General features: G+C 35.4%; 1 protein-coding gene across 1 annotated transcript in view; it reads right to left on the reverse strand.

Moving 5' to 3' along the window:
• Positions 1-20,463, reverse strand: part of PPP1R9A (protein phosphatase 1, regulatory subunit 9A) — a 117,696-nt gene that overhangs the window by 61,278 nt on the left and 35,955 nt on the right. Inside the window, exon 5 of the mRNA XM_008589724.1 lies at positions 6,143-6,298. Coding sequence (XP_008587946.1) covers positions 6,143-6,298 — 156 coding nt within the window. The remainder of the gene's footprint in view (positions 1-6,142; positions 6,299-20,463) is intronic.

Here is a 20,463-nt window from a genome sequence, read left to right on the forward strand (position 1 = left end):
CACCTACAAACAAAGGTAGTAGTCAGAATATTAACATCAGACAAAGTATACTTAAAAGTAAAAAAAAATCTTTAAGTTATATCATATGTACTTTCAACATAACGTCAAAATAGATAACCAAAGCTGTAAAACACAAAATAAAAAAATGATGTATAACTTTCCTACATGATTTTCAGCTTACTAGGTTAAGTAAAGAAAAGTGAATGAGAACACAGGTGTAAGTTTAATGTCATTTTAATCAAAAGTAACCATATTAATCTATAACAAAAGTATCACTTTCGAAAAATCAAAACTTGAAGACAATACTATCTGACCATGATGTAATAAGACATTAAATTAATTAAAACATTATAAATTAAAAACTGTTTCCTAATTATCCAAGTCAAAAAGAAAATGAAATGGTAAAAATGAAAAATATAGACTATTTACAAAAAAGTGATGACAAGAAGAAGAATGTACATTGAAACCAAAAGATTTGGCCAAAGGCATAAAACGAGTCAGATTCATAATTTTAACTGCTTTCATATTTAAACAATAAAGTATGTTAATAAATCAAGCACTGATTGTAACAAGTTAGAATATGAGCAAACATTCCTATAGAAAATAAGATGATGAAATTAATAACAAAAATAAATAAAGGCAGAAATGACTGAATTAGGTAGGGGAACATTTCCAGTTTAGTACAACACAGCAAACTAACAAAAGCTATTTCCTGTCTCTCTCAAATTTAACTTTGGAGATGCCAAAAGAGAAAAAAGAAACACATATGGGCTTCAGGGTCTCATTCATCAATTAACAAAAAAGCTTGTGAGAAACTCTTAAGAGACAGAACAGATATTTCCAGATGTCTTTGGGAAACTGAGGATCTGAAGCAGAATGTCAGCAACTAGATACGGGGGACAGCAATTTAATCTTTAATCTTTTCTACATATCCTGGTGCTATGGATTGAATCTGTGTCCCCCAAAGTCCATGCATTAGAAACTTAACCCCCATTGTGACAGTGTTAAGAGGGTGGGAAATCCTATTACGGTAATTGAAAGGTAGGATCTTGAAGAGGTGATTAGATTGTGAGGACTATGCCCTAGTAAATGGAATAATAAGTTGATGGCTTAATGGTGGTTTTGAGTGTGGTTCTGAAGGCTTTAAAAGGAGAGCACATGAGAAACTCTCTCTCTGCTTGCCATTCTGCCATGTGACACCCCTGAGTCACTGTCACCACTACCAAGGCTCTCACCAGATTTGTTCCCTGGACTTTGGACTTCCCAGCATCCAAAACTAAAAGTAATAAATATTGTTTCTTATAAATTACCTGGTTCCAGGTATTTTGATATAATCAACAGAAACAGAATAATACACTTGGGTAAGCCTACATCTGGAGGTAAATCAGGGATAACCTACTCCATGCTCTGAAGCTAGGACATCCTGGTCACTAATTTACCCTTTGGTGCCATGCAGTAGGAACCTTTGGGGACATGTGGTAGGAAAGCAGCAGCACCAGAGATGTTAGTTAATTAACATCAGGGAAGCACTGGAATCACATTATAGTTAGATAGAAAGAAGTTTAGGTGAGCTGGAACTAATGATTTTGTAAAAGCTACACTTATAAATATATTTAACCAAAACTCCTGAAATACAAATAAAAAAAAAATTGGTAAGGGAAGATAAGCTAGAGGACACTATGCTATCGTTATTAATTTGTTAAATGATAAAGACATAGATACTGGTCTGCTTTATATATTGCTAGGAAAAAGTAACCTAAGACTGACTCAAAGTAAGCTGGGATAATAAAAAAAAAATGTATAACTTTTAAACAGCAGACAAAAATTTGATTTATCCAATGGTAAGTGGGTAGATAGATATAAAAAAAGAAACAAGAAGAAAGTATGAAAAGTGTAAAATATAAAATAAAGTAGCAGGCATTAAGTTTTAATATTAAAGTGACTAAAGTAAATGAATATGGGTTAAAATCACCAATTAAGTAACAAAGATTATTCAGGCAGTATAAAAGTAAGATTTAGGAATAGTTTGCCTAAAGGAAACACATTTGAACAAAATGAAACAGAATGGCTAAAAATAAAGAGATGGAAAATCAGATATTGTGAAGCAAATATAAAGCAAAAAAAATACACACACACACACTCTTTTATATTTTATATATATAAAGCCACTGTTGAATTTTTAATATCAGACAAGATAGAAGATAGAATCTGGGGCAAAATGCATCATAAGAGATAAGAGAGATGTTAAAATAAATCAAGAAGTTGTAATAATCCTGAACATATACACAGCTAACAACAAGGATTTAAAATATATAAAACTACAACTGATAGAATTATAGGGAGAAATAAACAACTGTAGCTGGTGATTTTAACATATGCTCTTCAGAATTGATAGATCAAGCTGACAAAAGCTAAATCATGCTACAGAAGAAATATGTGTATGTGTTTGTATTATTAGTCTTATTTATATATATGAAAAACATATATAAACTTCACGTCCGAACACAGAATATGTGTGCTTTTTGCATACATGGGGAATATTAAAACTGTTTATGAATCCAACTACAAAAAATTCTCAAAAATTCCAAACAATAACTACTATATGAAATATGTTTTCAGACTAGACTGCAATAAAGTTAGAACCCAATAACAAACTATAGCAAAATAAAGCTTCATATACCTGAAAAGTAAAAAGACATATCACTTTCATAATTCTTGTGTTAAAGAGGAAAGCGCAATTATATATAAATGACAATGGCATTCTACATGCAAAAAATTGTGATGTGTAGTTAAAGCAATATTCAGAAAAAAATTATAGCATTAAATACACTTAGAATGCAACAGTTATTAAAAATAAAAGTACTAAGTACAACTTATCAACAACAAAAAAGAAGAAAGAGGGAAAAATAAAGATATTGGTAGGAAACAGTAAAATAATTTTGGTTTTCTTTAATTTAAAAAGAAACAAGAGGAGGGAGAAGAACTATGGTTACTAGAGGTGAAAAAGGGGAGGACGAGGAGGGATAGCGAAAGGCTGATTAATGGACACAAAACTACAGCAAGATAGGAAAAATAAACCCTATTGGTGTACAGGCAACCCAGAATTCAATAATCAATAATGTTTTACTGCATGTAACCAAACGTCCAGAAGAGAGGAGCTCAAATATGCACGTCACAAAGAAATGATAAAGTTGTGCAATGAAGAATAGCCTAATTATCCTGAATAGATCAACATGCATTGTATACACGTAGTGAAATACAACTCTGTATCCCATAAATATGTACAATCAGTATGTTTCAATAAAAATATTTTTGAAAAAGAAACAATTAGGAATGTAAAAGCTAGCATGACAGATAAAATTCTGGGAAAAAACTAAAATATTAAAATAAAGAAAATATTTAAATAAAAGAAAGAATATAGAAAGGGGTAACTAATTATAGATATAAAATATCTTAATATTTATAAACATAAGTTAATGAATAGAAAATATTTATATTTTTAAATACTTTAATATTTAAAAATATGTCAATGAATTTGTAAAAAATCCTCTATGCATTTTTTCCAGTGAATTAACAAGGGTATTGAAATGTTTTCTTGAATAAGTTGAAAAATGAAGGAATTTTTGAAGAGAAGAGTCAGATGGACCTGATTTAGTCCATCAGTTTATGTATATTCTAATAATACTACACTGAAGAAAAAAATTAGTTAGAAGATGGAATAGACCACGAAAGCCAAAAGCAGTCCAGAGTGTAAAGGCACAAATGTAGAAAATAATACTGGCCCTCTGACCAGAGAGAAGTGGGTAAGTGAGCATTTAGTAAAAGTGATAGCTAACCTTTCAATTAGTTGGAGAAATTAAATTAGACACCTATCTTACATTGTGCAACAAATTCCAGTATATGCTTGATGCCATTCATCTACTAAATATCTAATCACTAACTATATGCCAAGAACTGTGGAAAGACTAAGTATACGTTAATGAGCAAAAACAGAGGAGCTTAGAGTCTAGTAGAAAGATACACAGCAGGCCAAAAGTAGGATTAATTGAGATAATGCAGTCTAATGTGCACATACTTTGGCTTAAAATAATTAAGAGAATACTGTAATACAAGACTTTGTAAAGACTTCAAAACACTATGACCCTCCACACCCAACCCAGGTTTTGTGCATAATCTTGTGAAAAATACTTGGTGCTATATGGCATTTGGACATGTGTGTAAATCACACAAAAAAACTTAAGACTGTGATAGTGGCAGTGTACAAGATACAAATACCATGAAAGAGTACCACACAGTTGATAATCAGTGCCAATCTCCTAAAGAAATGAATACATTAATATGTTAAGTATAAAACAAAAGAGGATAAAAGACTTAAAATGAAATGATGTGATATTTGTCTATTCTTGAGGTGGGGACAAACCACTAATTCTTAAAACCAGAATTAACAGAAAGCTACAGATTTGGTTACTCATGCAGCAGTCTATACTGGGGTCAGCAAAATTTTTCTGCAAAGGCTCAGGTAGCACATAAGTTAGGATTTGCAGGCCACAAAATCTCTGTTGCAACCATTCATCTTTGCTGTTATAGCATGAAATGAGCCACAAACAGTAAATAAAGAGATGGGCATGGCTGTGTTCAAATAAAACTTTATTTCCCAAAAAGGCAGTAGGCCAGACTTTACCAATATGTCACAGTTTGCCAACCCCTTGTCTAGATCATGCAGTTGCCTACACAATAGTGCATGCTTAAAACAATATTTATGAAGCATTGAGTCCTTGGTTCAATTTGGAAAAAGGAGGATATAACCTTCCATACACAAATTTTATTTCTGCTTTTTAGGCTCTTCAGTTTCCATAACAGAATACAGACCCTTCTTCTAGCTCAGAGTAGGGGTCATACTCACTTGACAACAAGAAAGAGCTATATTATAGGCATACAACCTAGACTCATGGCCTCCAATATTTGTTGAAATTGGATTGAGAGTTGAAACATTCAAGGGAGATTTCCTAAAGAACAAGTAGTCTATCTACTCTACTAGATAACCTACATTCTTGAACCAAATCAGAGCTGCAGGGAAACTTGTACCTAGATTATACTTCTTCCTTCCGCTCAGCCACTTCCTGCAGAAGACATTTTCTCTTTCTGCATTGCTCTTAGGTTTGAAGGTACAATTAATTGAGAAAGTCTCTATAAGAAAGGGGGAAGTTGTAATCAATGACACATTTGTCTTCAACAATGGAGGATGCACCCCCAAAATGATGATGGACAAACTGCTTGGGGACCTATTCTGTTTTACATGTTGGGGTCTGAGTAGTTAATTTTGAAAAACAGTTTATGTGGTTATCCACACGTGCCCTCTCAGGGTAAGTTTTTCATCCTTCTCTGCCAGCTCCTTGCCTCAGGAGGCTCCACAGACTTCATGACTGTACATCCAGGCTTCCTTGCCTGGGTTTGGCTGAGGAAGCAGCAGGAGAGCAGGGTCAGTGTTTATCACCCCTGCCCCAGGATGCAGTTCTTAGCAGTGGCTGCATCCTGTAAAGCTGCAGATGTCAAAAGGCCCTCCTTCAAGAGTATTTCTTTACTTCTCTTTACCCATTAAGCCAAAAGATGGTGACAGCTTCCTGCTGCTGCCACTCCCTGTGTACTTAACCATCCCTTGTTAGTTTTATTAACTCTGTTCAAAATCCGTTCATTAGACTCTCCTCAATTAAACCCTTTGGGTATGGCATCTGATTCTTATTAGGATCCTGTCTATTTTAGGAAAGGAAAGAAAAAAAAGAGCCTTTTTAGAAAATTATTGCCTTAGAGGAAAGCTCATCACCAGGTAACAAAACATCCATAAAAATGAAAAAAATATAACTTGAACTTATCACAAAACTGCATTTAAGTTAAAGCTTGAAATTACGGGCTAGATAAGTCAGAAAGTGCCATTATGACAAATACTGAGCATTTAAATTAATGATTGTGGAATGAGATCTTCTTAATAAGTTTTACCTTGAAATTCAATGAGACTCAAGACAATCTGTTACTTTAAAACTTGCATTTGAAAATTGATTATTCTTAATATATTATTCAAACAAAATACATTGTTAATAATGAAATGGACAGGTATAAAGAAATATTTTGCAGATCTATGGCTTACCTCTTTGAATTTGTGACTGAGTTTGTTGGTGTCCAGGTCTGATGGGGAAAACATGTCTTCGTTCTCAGGCAGCTCAAAGACTTCAATAGCCATGTCGCTGCCAGGAAGAACAGGTCCTGCCTCATCCTCCTCTTCATCTGTGGCATATTCTCCTGTCTAAAAGGAAGGGAATTTCAGAAATCCAGCTGTCCTTACACCAGGTAAAGGTGGGTTATTTGAAAATGTTTTGTAAGAGAGAAATAAAACGTCACCAAATGATAAAAGTGTAAGTAGGCTTTTTAAGTCAAGCATGCCTCACGCAGTCCATGTTATGAACAAATGTTAGTTTGAAGATCCAAAGTGACAAGTCTATGCCATATAGAAGTGCTTTTCTAACAATCTAATAGTATCAGTAGCACCTTTAGTATAGCAACAGGATTTTTTTTCCCAATCTGAGTATTTGATGGTTTTAGTAAGTAAAATTATGTTGCTATGGGAAGTAATTTCCTTAAATTCCCCTCCTGTGTGAATAAGCCACCCAATACTGGGAGCCAGGAAGAAGGAAGGGGAGATCAAAGATTCATAAAATTCATTGAATCTTAATTCATAGAATTAAGAGACCTTAATTCAGCCTTGCAAAGGCTTAGAATATTAACTTTCCTAAGCTTTAGCATTCAATCAGTACTCTTTTGTTTGTTTGTTAATTGTTGTGTTGGTTAACTAGTGAGCTAAAGGACAAACCAAAGGTTTATAACTCACACCCTGCACATATGTATTGTTTTGCCTGTGCAGTTATTTATTAAATGAGTATTTTGTCAATGTGAAAAAAATTTCACATAAAATTGTAGAGTTTTAGCTTTCTTGAAAAAGCCAAAGATCTGTCAATATAGGCATATTGGGACATGATAACAACTGTCTAGAGTTAGTGGTGGCTGCCCCTTTCATGCGGGTCATACACTTTCTCATATACCACAGCCTCCCTAACTCCATATTGTTCTATGCTGTCAGCTTCACTTTTATAATACCCGCAGGCCCCTGTAGGTATTTTGAGTTCATGACCCCTAGAATAAATGTTCCTCTTTGACATTAACTTCCTTACCATTATTAGAAGGTAGCTCCTTCACTGGCAGCATCAGGCTATGAGACTATAATTCAAAATAATTGTTTGAAATCTATACCTTATGATACAATTTAAAGATAAATCACTGATTCATAGGATTAAAAGACAAAGTTCGTTTAATTCATCTCTGTTCCTTCAGGTAGTACTTTATCTAACACACAAAACACAGATAGGAATTCATATTGCCTCTAAAAAGAACTTTCATAAACAGTGCACTGAATGATCTATTCCTTTGATTAAACAGGCTGAGCATCTGACTGCTGTTTTTTCTTTTGTTTCTGTACTATATTCTTCTTGCAAAAGCTAATCGCTTTTTTGTTTGTTTGTTTGTTTTGTTTTAATATCTGTACATGAAGGAAATCTGGTCATTAACGTCAATGTAATGATTCCTCATGTCTGGAAGAGCATTATTAAATTGCCTCCAGACCTCTCTTTTTCAAATAAAATAATTCTAGTTTCCTCAACAGATCTGAATCTCTCTCTCTCTGTAATTGTCTCTGTGGTTGTACTCTGACTTCTCTCCAAGTTCTCCACATTTTTCTAAGTTGTGAAGCATGGAGATAGATGCAATTTCTAATAAGGAATCTGAGGGTTTATCGTCCGTGATGAGCATTCTGCCTCAGCATCCTTCGGACTCTGCTTCCCCACACAGAGGCGATCATCACGAAGAACTTGACTTTGGTGGCATTTGTATATGGAAGTAAGCTCAGGATATGTCATGCACAGCAGTGATTTTCCAAATTGGCTACAGGTTAGTTAGAACCTTTCTTTTTTTCAAATAAAGTCAGAGAGGCTTTGATTGAAAGGAAAAGAGGTTGGTGGCCTCCATCATGATCCTATAACACTCATCAGTAACTGGGACTCTAGGACTCTTTAGTCTGAAATATTTAAACTAAAAATACCATTCCAAGTGTCATTGGCACAACTGGCAGGGGAAGGTGGCTGAAAAATGAGGGCTGACTGGTTCCAGATAGCTTCTGTTTGTTAGTACAATGAGATACTACAAATCTTAAAAGGACTCTAATTTCTGATTTGGTATTTTTTTGTGTATTCTGTAAATTAATCTATCTCCTATATATATGTGTATATATATTTTAGAACCAATAAGTGGTTTGGAAATCTCAATGATGTTAATTAATAGTAATGTAGCAAGGCTGGTAAGTAAACAATCTCAAGATACCTTGTTGAAAGTTTTCACGTAGAGGTATAAAACTATGTGCTTGTTTTTAACCCTATAATTACAACTAGCAGCAAAGTCAAGCCTTTATTACAAAGGCTTACACCAGGTATATAAAATTCAGTTCTATATAATCAATTTGATGAATTAGTATGAATGAATCAATAAAATCTTCACCTAAATATAAAGTCTGAGTAAGCCATAACAATGTGGTACATTTTTAACATTGGTTGAAATGAACAGTTTGAATTTCCTTTGCCAGCTTGAAAATAAATATATGTTCACTATATGTGAGAGAATTAATACAATATCTGCCTAGGATGGCGCCTGGCATATAACAGAATCTCAACAAATATTTTTAAAACAATAAATCCAAGAATGCCAACTGCATTTACGTGGTAATATCTAGAACTTTCTAAGGACATTTTCAATAACAAGAAAATGAACTGTAGTTATTTGTTAAGATGGCAGTATTCTGTCACACATATTTTTAACGTCCTTACAGTGAATAACAGGATTAGGATGTATGCAACATATGCAATTCTTTCATTTGAGTATAGTTCTGGCTTTGCTATCCATATACACTTCATCGAAATTACATTCTTAAATGTAAGCTCTAAGAATTCTTCTTAATTCTTTTATTTTTTGACTTCCCCAGTCTCCTCTCCTTCCCAATACCCAAATTAACTGCAATCCTGCTAAAATTCCTATTCATTTCACCTTTCCATTTACTAAAATTTTCTCTTTCCAATTTGCCTTATAAGTATCCTAAGGACAAAATATGCTTTCACTGTCTTGATTCTACTTATTACTTATTATAGGCTATGAATAAGGTGTTCAAAAACTTTATGCTGTCATTCTCACTTGCTGATCATTTGCCATTCCCATCTTGAATAGGCTTTGGAATAAAGGATGCATTTAAAATTACAGAACCTCATAAAATCTAGAAATAAAAGAAAGTTACATTTAACTATATCTTTATCTTTATTGAAAATGAAAATTATTTTTATGGTTACTCTGCAAGTAAAATAAATGATATGGAATGATATGTTAGCAGAATGTTATAAACCTCAAAATTGGATTAGATTGAATCTGACATTTACAGAGGAAGGCTGTACAAAAAACAATTGCTACAACAAAGTATTTCCATTGGTAGTTAGCTCCTTCTTCTATTTCTGGCCAAATTAAAAATCTTTAAAGTAACCAGGGATTTTTGAAATTCTTTCTCCCAACCCACAAATCCACTTCAAAAGTGGCAAGAATGAGAGAGATAATAAATGTTTCTTTTCATACCTTTGTCTACCTTTTTGATCAATATCTTATACTTTATAATAGCCCCATAAAAAGAGACAAAAAAAAGTAAACTGCAATTCTTTTGCAACCTATGTGTGCCCAGCATTGTACATTTCTCAACAACTATATGACATGCGTGTCACTGTACTACCTTAATTTGAGAAACTAAAAGTCAGAGACCTTACCCAAGGTTAGGCAGTTAGTTAAGTTGTTGAAGCTACATCTAACATATTGCAAAGCCCATTCCCATGCTCTTTCTTCTATTCTATGCTGCTTCCAATCTACAGAAACTAAAGCTTTGTAGGGAAAAATAAAAAATCAAAAACACATTCCTTTCATATTTCTCTAACTCCAAACCCTGTTGCATAATCCTGATATGTTGAGATTCACCTTCTACAACTTTAAACGTTATCATTCAAGTCACTTTGAAGACATGCACCTGTTTCTAATGGGTTCCAAAGTTTTTGTCCTCTACTTCTCTCATAATATACTTGCCCCCAGCAAGTACATAAATATCCCCTTCGAAAGGATGGGGAGCAGTAGTTGGTGGGCTAACTGCAATACAGAGAGGAATCATTAAAAAACACACATACCATTTTACATTATCTTAAACCACAGAAGTGTTAATTTCTTTGCCTATCTTTTAATTGCAAGAACAAGTCTTCCTCTTGGCTTGAGTCTGCTGACTGATGTTTCATGCACTCTATCTTATATAAACCACAACCATAACAGATAATTTATAAAGTTACTGTAGTGTCATTAAAATGGTTAAGGAAGATCCTTGCAAAGCAAAATGGGCGGAAAACTCCTCCAGATTTTTACAGTTTGCCCCTATCTTTTACATTTCCTTCTTATGCTTAATTTTCTTGAGGTACCAGTATTTATTGAGTCTTCCGAAAGTATTGTATCTAGTTCTCATAGACAAAATAACTTCCCTGACACTCATAACAGAGCACTTAATATTTTATTAAATAACATAATTATAAGAACAGCCAACCGGCTCTGCCTGTTGGTAAACATACTTTTGACTGGTGGGAGCAGTGTGTGTAGACATACTACAGCCTGGAACACTGATGAGAGCTGTAGATATCACTTTAGGTTTTACAGAAGGAACAGAGAATATTATATCGATGAGTTTGTTATGTGGGGATCAATGAAAGAATCTTGGTTTTGAAGTCATTTAGATCTGGGTTCAAATCCTGGCTATGAGACCTTGGGAAAGTTGGCTTCTACATCTAAGCTTCAATTTCTTCATTTATAAAGTGAAAACAAAAATACTTCCTTAGCATAACAAGGTTGTCATGAGATTAAGATAGATGGTGCCTGTGAAATATTTAACACAAGGTCTGACACATAGTTGGTGCTCAAAATAAGAGATTGCTGCTGCTGGTGGTGGCACTACTATAATAACAACATGCTAAAGCCTCTCCCATTTCTATCTTAAGACCAGATGCTTGTTATGCTTTGGTCTCATAAATATAATTTCCTAGATCTTGACACATGAATGTTTTATAAACAAACTGGTCATTTCTGAAGTAAAACTTTTCTTTTTCCTAAACCTGCTCCTCTTCTTTTATTCCCAGTTTTAGAGCTAGGCACCAGCTTCTACTCAAGCCCAAGAAAACTTCCATGCTTCTGTTCTCCTCATGTACCAACCCCTCAGCTGCCTGTGATCCAAGAAGAATCTCCAGCTACATTAGAATGTCCTATGAAGCTGCTGACCTTAAGACTTTTCTGATCCACTCCTATATGCTCCACTGTACGCATTACATCACCCATAACACTTTGTTGTTTTTATATCTGCCTTCTCCCATCTTCTTTCAACTGCAAGTTCCTTGAGAGTGCCAGGTACAATTTATCCCTGCAATCCCAGTGTGGCTTGAGCATTGCTTGGCATATAGTGGACATTGAACAAATGTTTGCTGAATAAATTAAGACAGTTGTAGCCACATCTGCACAGCACAGCAGAGCCCAATTTTCCTGTTAATCTCAGCTTTCCAGTATGAAATACAGTGAAGCACAGCTGCAGCTGGGGCCTAAATGACCCTTTGGGGGATTTTCTCTTCTGGTTAGGTTCAACCGTTAGCAGTAATTTTTGCTGTAGCAATGTTTGCTCTGGTGAATTCAGGGAAACTAAATGGTGCTAATGATAAAAATAGCCTTAATTACGCAGTTTTTGTTAGAATTTGTTTACTGGATTTGATTTTGGTTATATATATTTTCAGACTCAGTTCTGTGAGAGAAAAGAGAGTTGCTTTTTCTCTGGAGGAGAAAGACATCAAATCACTTGAGTGTTTAAAATTCCTAAATCTGTACCACCCATCCAGATGGCTTTTGGCAAAATCACCCCCCTCTGCAAAGGCGTCTCTTGTTCCATTTTTTGCTAGTGACTTCTGTGTGTCCTAGTTTTGTAATGTTAGGCTACTTAGTCTCTTTGAATGTCATTTGCTCATCTGTAAAATGGGACTAACAGCACCTTTATGAAGTTGTTGTGAGAAATTTATAGTAGTGATATATTCAAAGAGTTACTCACAGTGCCTAGAATACGCTAAATGACTACATGACTTTATGTCTAGGATTATTTTCACTATCCCTTGTTTCTCCAGGACAACACCATAAAGTAATGCAACAAAAAAGGAGCATAGGCTTTGGGGTTGTAGAGACCACAGTCCCAAAAGAGAAAAAGCTTACTGTCATGGTTGCACGATGGTGGAGGTCATTTAACTTTTATCTTTTGCGGTCTCATCTTCTATACAATTGTATAAAAGATACCAGTTTCATAGGGTGTCGAGAGGATTCAAGGAAATAAAATATGCAAAATATCCAACATGCTGCCTGGCCCATAATATACATGCCTTTCTCCTCACATTTATCAAGTCATTCAAAATTTTCTGGTCAATCTTCTGATCTCAGAAAATTTCCTGATTTTTCACACCATTCTAACTGTCCAGTCACCAAGTCAAGAAACATTTGAAATCCATAGCTAGATTACTGATGTGGCTTCCGTGTTTTTTGCCTTCAGGCTCTCAGCACCTCAAGTCATTGGTAATACTGCTGACAGATCATTCTTTCTAAAATTCTAACCAGATAGAGTTAACATTTGCCAATAAGATCTTTTCCGACAACTCAAACTCATCTTTCCCTTCTTAAAATTTTCTAGCAATTGTGGTAGATAGTTCATATATTAGCATTTTTCCTTTTAGAAAATACACTCCAATAGCAGGGACTCTATTTCCTGCTATGGTAGGAAGACTCTACAATGGCCCCCAGTGACTCCTGCTTCCTGGGTATTCAGCCTCTTGAGTGCAGGCTGGACCTAGTGACTCATTTCTAACAATCAGAATAAAACAAAAGTAATGGAATATTACTTCTGAGATTAGTTTGTGAAAAGACTGTGACTTGTGTCTCTTTTGTCCTCTTGCTTTCTCTCTCTCTGAGCTCTCACTTTTGGCAAGCTGCCATGTTATGAGTATGGAGAGGCCTCTGCACATCACAAGTAACTGATGTTTCTGGCCAACAGCCAGTGAGGACCTGAGGCCTGCCAACAGTCACATGAGGGAGCTTGGAAGTGGATCTTCCGAATCCCGTCAACAGCTGTGAGCTTGGAAGCAGATCCTCTCCCAGTTGAGCATTTAGGTGACGGCAACTCTGGCTGACACTTTATTTGCAGCCTTGGGAGAGATCTTGAGTCAGAGGCATCCATCTAAACTAACCCAAAGATACTGTAACATATAAATATTCCTTGTTTTAAGTTGCTAAATTTTGGTAGTAATTTGTTATGCAGCAATATAAGGAGGTGCTGCCATAATAAATACAGGAAAAACAGAAATGTGGCTTTGGAAACAGGCAGTGGGTGAAGGCTAGCATGATTTTGGAGAATGTATTAGAACAAGACTTGAACATAGTGGAAGTCTGGAAGTGGGAGTCCTTGTTATGTAGAGGCAGAAAGATTAGCAACATTATCACCTTCTCTAATGAGAAGGTAGGAAATGTACCTCGTGAACTGGGTGATCTAATTAAGCACATTACTAAACAAAGTGCTAGAGATGCTGCCTGATTTATTCTCACTGCTTATAATAAAATATGAGAGGAGAGATAAGTTGAGAGTACTATTAAACAGAAAGAAAGCAAAACTTTTGAAAGTCTTAAAATTAAGTCTAAAATTAAAAAATGGCTTCCGAACAAAGTTCAAATCAAGGTACTGCCAGGAGAACTCAATCTAAAAATGAAGCAGAGGATGTGAACATAAAGTCTTGTTAAGGATGTGAGCTTAGTAAACCCAAATTTTTTATGATGCGTGGTAAGCGAGTCTGTTTTCCCTAAAGGGAAACACTATCTCTATTTTCTAAAGCTGTTCACGATACAAATGCTGGAAAGATAATCTGAAACAAAGGCCATTGGTGCCACTGCTCACAAAACATGCAGAGAAGTGAGAGATCCATGGGAGAACTGTTTTCCAACTACGTCCACCCTCATTTCGACACTGTCTTGACATGTGGTGGATTTTCCTGTGAATGTGACACTCCCTTGGTCACACCGATCAGTGTAACCAAGAACAGCTAGGACCAAATCCATTCAGTTTATCTTACAGCATGTAATTAAGACTACGATCCATAGGACTCCACGTAGCAAAATGAGCCCATTTGCAATACTGAGGTCAACCACATAGTCTCTAGGCTCCCAGGTCCAGTCAGTTAAAGAAATCCCAGAAATCATCAGGATCTACCTTAGAAACACAGGTGGCTTTCTCTTAAAGCTTTCCACTTAGCCTAAGGTACTAATCCAGGTATAGCAGCATGGATAAGTGATTGCACAGACTTGGCCTTGGCCCACAAGGTAGGAGTCTAGGATCTAGAGGAATTCCATCATCCAGAACCACCCTGGCCAGCGAGTTGAGGCTGACCTCGGAGCTGCCCAGGACTGAGGTCGTGCCATTGATCATATCACCTAAAGTCAGGAACACATTTTGTACTCATTTTGCAATGATGAATGTACTAATTATCCTGACTTGATCATCATACATTGTACACAGGTATTGATATTCAACTCTGTGCCCCACAAATATGCATAATCAATAACAATTGTTTCATTAAAAATAAATAACAAATTCTGTACTACCTTTTCTAATTAAATGACTCCAATTGTAAGGATAATTGCCCAGAGGGTGCATATAAATCACAAGTCACTTATCCCTCAGGAAGCTCCTCAATTAACCAAGGGCAGCCTCGTTTTGGAGGGATCTCTATGGTCATGTAAGGGCTACATGATCTAATATACAAAATACACAAAAATCTTTTTTTAAAAGATTCTTTCTTTAAACGATTCTTAAAGAAAATATTTCCTTAAGAGGTTTTTCTTTAAATACACTTAAATAAATAAATATACCCCTAAAGTGCATATAAGCCCAAAGATTTTCATCAGTTGCCACAGTTTTTTCCATAGTTTGCCATCCGAAACTTTAATATGTCAATCTGTAATTTTCCAAGTGACAGACCAAACAGGTCAATGATGACAGCCCAAGAGTCAGTTAAAACATATAGCAAGGTTCACCAAGGGGAGTACTGGCCAGAGCTGTAGGTACAGCCTTGAGTTCTGCCAACTGGGCAAAGTGACCATGTCCATTTTGGGGTCTGCACAGCTGTTGCTGAGGCAGAAAAGCCCAGAGACAACACTGGACAATTTAGCTGAACCATAAGTGAACCAAGCTCAAGTACTTAAGAAAACTCTGTAAAATAAAGGCGCCCTGGGCCAGAGAGGGTTTCAGGAAGCAGAGTGGCAGAGAAGTTGCCCCCAAGCAGAAAGCTGCCACTTGTTCATGCAAATCTAAGATGTTATTGGGTCAGATTGGCATTTTTTTGAATCTATTATTCCCATTTGACAAACAAGGTTTGTTGGGCCCTTCCAATCTTGTTAGTCATGAGTTCACATTGACCTATCTCACACTGAGACTCTCAGTCCACAGAATCATAAGACATCCATGGGCCAGCCATTCAGTTTTAATAAGAGCTTAGTAAGATTAATAGCTACTTTTTCTAAAGAGGTGTGTTTGGTGGCTGATCCGGCATTCAGTATTGTTGTACTGGCAAATGACCTAAGTATTCTGGCAACCATTAAGTGTCTGAATAAGCTGTGTTTTCCCTTTCTCCTCCTGGGATTCTATTGTTTCTACTGGCCCACCTGACAGAAATCAGTGAGAGTGATCTACATGTCCCACTACCATTATTACTGCTCTACATGTGGCAGTCCCTGAATGGGAGAATCCCCATGGACATCAATAGGACAAGGAAGTACAGGTACATAATATATCAATTCCATTATACATTTAGCATTGGAAGCCACAATAACATTACTGTGTCTCTGCCCAAAGAATCCCATCCACAAGGCCATTTTAGCTTCCTTTCCCACTGTGAACCCTGCCCGAACCACACCAGTTAAATCTGGGCATCCTTCTCACCATGGGACCAGGTAAAATGGTGAGTGTGAGCTGGTACCTATAGAACAAAAAAGTTTAAGTGCCTGCCCTCCCCAAAGTTCCTCAGCATACTCAAGGGGTTCACAGAGCATTTGCTCTCCCTGGAGAAGAAGAAAATCTCAGCCCCACCCCTACTCTTCTTCCTCCTTAAAGGAGCAGAGTTCAAGGAAGAAGGAAGAGGCATCAAGGGGTACTGAGGCAGAGAGCAGCTCTGTGCCAGTCACTAGGCACATTTACTTTCATTTTAAACAGTGCAGTGGTTACTTATGTTTTAATATAACTTTCAGTGTTTACAGTTCACTTAGAGGGCTATATAAGTACCTTCACCAGCATAATATACCCAATCCAGGGCAGTTAGGGCTCAAACACTGATCTAGGGTTTTTCACAAGAGTCTATCTCAGAGAAATTTCTGTGACAGGGCCAATGGTCTCTTACAGCAGCCAGGACCTACTGCAAAGAAGCTTGAGACCTTTTACTGTGTGACCGAATCTAAAGTTGGCATGATGGACAGGATTGCGTATAGGAAGGGCAGCGTCTAAAGACAGCCCAACTGTTGCTATTCCTCTTCCCCGAGCACTGCACATTCACCTCATCATATCCCCAGTGAAGGAGAAAAGTTCTAAGGATTTACTGGGCTTCTGACTGGTGACTGAAATCCCTTCCTTTTATGCTCAGTGTAGGTGTGTGTCTCTCATCTATTGCCTGAACAGGGTCAGAACCCTTCTCTAGCCCAGGGTGGGCTTTGTACTAGTTAAAACTATCAATGTTTTTGTGCTGGTTCCTCAAACCACAATTTCCAAAGGGTGATGACAAGAGGGCCAGATGATTCCTGCACAGGTACTCATGTCAGGAGAGGAACTAAGAGCTTAAGTTACGCAATCTTTTATAGTAGGCAGTAAGCATTACTGCCCTTTGCTCTGAGGGGTAAGACTGTATCTTCCAAGGCTTTTCACTACACAAACATTTGAAAAGATAGTCTAGAACAAAGGCAGTTAGCCTTGGAAATGTGAGAGGCCTTAGGAGAACTGTTTCTCAACAACTATCTAATGAAAAAAAAAGTCCAGAAATTCAGCTGATTTTAGAAGTTCCAAACTATTATTGCTCAATTTACCTTTTCAAAGTCTTTCTAATCATTATCGCTTTCTATATAATCGGCTCTGAAGGTAAATTGGTCCTTTTATTTCTTGAACACAAGAAAATTAGCCCTCTGTTAGCTCTGCTTATTGTGCTACAGAAAACAAACAAAAACAACAAAAAAATTTCCTTGCAAATAAAAATTAAAACTAGAAACCTCAAACTGGTACTGTTATTTTATGTGCCCATAGTTGGAATGATTCTTTTACACTATGGTTATTAGACCTTTTGACAGGTTGCCTAGAAAATGACTTAATTCTTTACTACATATATTTACTGTTACCACAGCAAAATAGCAAGCTTCTTGCAAACATAAAATATATTTTTCCATAACTCAACATTTTTAATTCAATCCATTCTTAATTCAATTTATTATCTTACAAAGAGATAAATGCCACTGTCTTTAAGCCCCTGATAAATATATTCTATACAAGGAGGGAACCAGTGATCCCTCTTTTTCCCACTAAGATCCTGAACTAAACAGTCAACAAACCACAGTAGACCTCTATAATTCAAATGTCACACTGCAGATTCAAACTGGCAGTCTTCCTTGGGTTTCATTTTACTTGCCAAGGAAACAATGAAGCCTTATTCTGATGCCAGTAGAACTGTGGGAAGAGACTAAGAGATTTCTATTTCTCTAATTTTTAATCTGCAGAAGAGGACATCTACAGTGACAAAAGAAACAGGTGTTATCATTTTAATAATTCTATAACTATACAACTTACTGAATCTTGGAAATATGGTATGTTCATGTAAAAAATGACTCACATGATTGCAAAAATGCTATCAGATCTTCAAATAGAACCAGAAACTTTAGTTACAGAATTTAAAATATAGAAAAAAGTAAAACTAACAAAAATGTCATTGATGGTATTTCTAAGGATTATCTATAAATTAATGATAAATATAACCTCAATCTTACAATCTCCTTAATCCTTTCCTTGCATGGCTATCATGTGGTTTGTGGTAGGAATTCCCTCTTGCAAAGTGTCTGCAATACCAGGACTCAAAGATTTTTACTTCAGTATTCCTGGTGTCTTGAAACTGGGCACCTCCAGCTCTGACTGCATCTAACCGCTTCCCACAAACTCTCAGCCCTAGGCCCCCTCAGCACATATTCTAATTCAGGAGGTCTAAGTCTGGGTGAAGAAATCTGCATTTTTAAAGTACTATGAGATTCTCACATTAAGGCAAGTTTGAGATGCAGAGTTTTAAGCCATTTTATATATAAGTCCTCAGAGAGCAGTAACTACATCATAATCGTTTTATATACCAACATAATTGCAAATATAAGATATTATAAATGGTAGATTTTAAATTCTATTTAATACTGTTTTTCTTATGAAATAAATAAAACAACATAATGAATAATGATATAACCACTGCCAATAAACTAAGGACTTAGGTCAAGAAAAGGAACAATATCACTGTATTTTAATTGTGGCCCTACGTACGTGCCTCCTTAATCCATTCCAGATGTTTACCCTTCTGAAGTAATTCTGCTGAATTTTATCATTCTTAGTTTTTCTTTAGTTTTACTATATTTTTGTATAACTAAACAATGTATCATTTACCTTTACATGATTTTATACTTTATGTAAAAGGAATTATATTGTAAGTGTTGTTCTCTGCCTTTTTGCTTTTAACAGTATGCTCCTAAGATTCCACTAGATATTGTGGGTTGCTGAAACAATTTCTGTACATTATTCCATTGTTTGAATATACCACAATATATTTACCCAATCTCTTGTTGATAGAGATGTCAGATGTATTCAGTTTTGTTTTGTTTTTTTTTTGTCTATTACAAGTACAATATTATACATGTCTTATAGCTTATGTATATAAGAGTTTTACTAAGGTGTTTAGCAAGAAATAGAACTGTCAGCTTCACTAAATAATGCCAAATTGTTTTTAAAAAGTGGTTGGGTCAATTTGTTTTCCTGTGTGCAGACAATAAGAGTTCCCCTTACTTGATATACTCACTGAAATTTAAAATATCTGATTTAAATCAATACAGTAGGTATGACATGGTATTTCATTTTGGCTTTTAATTTCCACTTCCTAAATTCTAATATAGGTGGTCATCATCTACCACCAAGGTTTCCCCTTGTGACATGCCTGTTCAAGCCAATGACTCATATGTAGCCTTTTCTTATTGGCTCACAGAAATAATTTTTATATAATTTGCTTTCAATTATTTATTTTTTAAACATTTTTTTCCAGATCCTAGTTTGTCTTTTCCCTTTCTTAAAGGTATAAAGGTATTCTTTTGATGGATGGAAGGTCTGAATTTTAGTGTAGTAGACTTTCTCAATCCTTTCCTTTATGGTTTTGCTTTCTTAAGTGGCTCATTGAAAAGAAAATTTCTAAAAACTAAGGTCATAAAGATACTCTTCTATACTGTTTTCTAAATTTTATATTTTGCTTTTCACATTTCAGTAGTCAATCCTCCTGGAATGGAATTTTGGGTAATGGGTTCAATTTCACCATTTTTCCTTTAATGTAGAGTCTAACATTTTTCAACTCATTTAGAGTGTTATCTACATTACAAATCAAATTTTCATACACATAAGAGGCTATTTGGGGGCTCCTTTACCAACTTCTCTATTTTTCTTGTCCCAGAGTCTAAATTACTACATATAATAATTATCTTTCGTTTAAGGCAAGTGAAAAGTCATGCTTATTTCTGATACATTGTTTTTTCATATATATCTTCGCAATACCTTATCAAATTTAATTTAAAAATCCTTTGAAATTATTTTTACTAGAATTGCATTGAATATATAAATCAACTTAGAGAAAACTGATTCAATGAAGTTATTGAATCTTCCAAAAGTTTTATATAAGGTCCTTTTATAGAAGCTTTCTTTAATCTGTTCCAATAAAATTTTCTTTTTCTCCATGAAGGTCTTGCCTACCTTTTATTTCTTGATATGTTGTAAATGGTAACATAAAATTATATTTTCTCCCTGTTTGTAGACACATTGAAACAGTTGTTATATTTTATATTAATTATATATCCAGGATACTTATTGAAATCTTTTATTATTTCTAATAATTCGTCTGTAGGTACTTTTGAGGTTTTCTCAACTAACAGTCTCATCATCTGTGAATGATAACTGTTTTATTTCTTCCTTTCTGA

This window comes from Galeopterus variegatus, unplaced genomic scaffold (assembly GCF_000696425.1).
Source record: "Galeopterus variegatus unplaced genomic scaffold, G_variegatus-3.0.2 Scaffold5613, whole genome shotgun sequence".
Classification (NCBI taxonomy): Eukaryota; Metazoa; Chordata; class Mammalia; order Dermoptera; family Cynocephalidae; genus Galeopterus; species Galeopterus variegatus.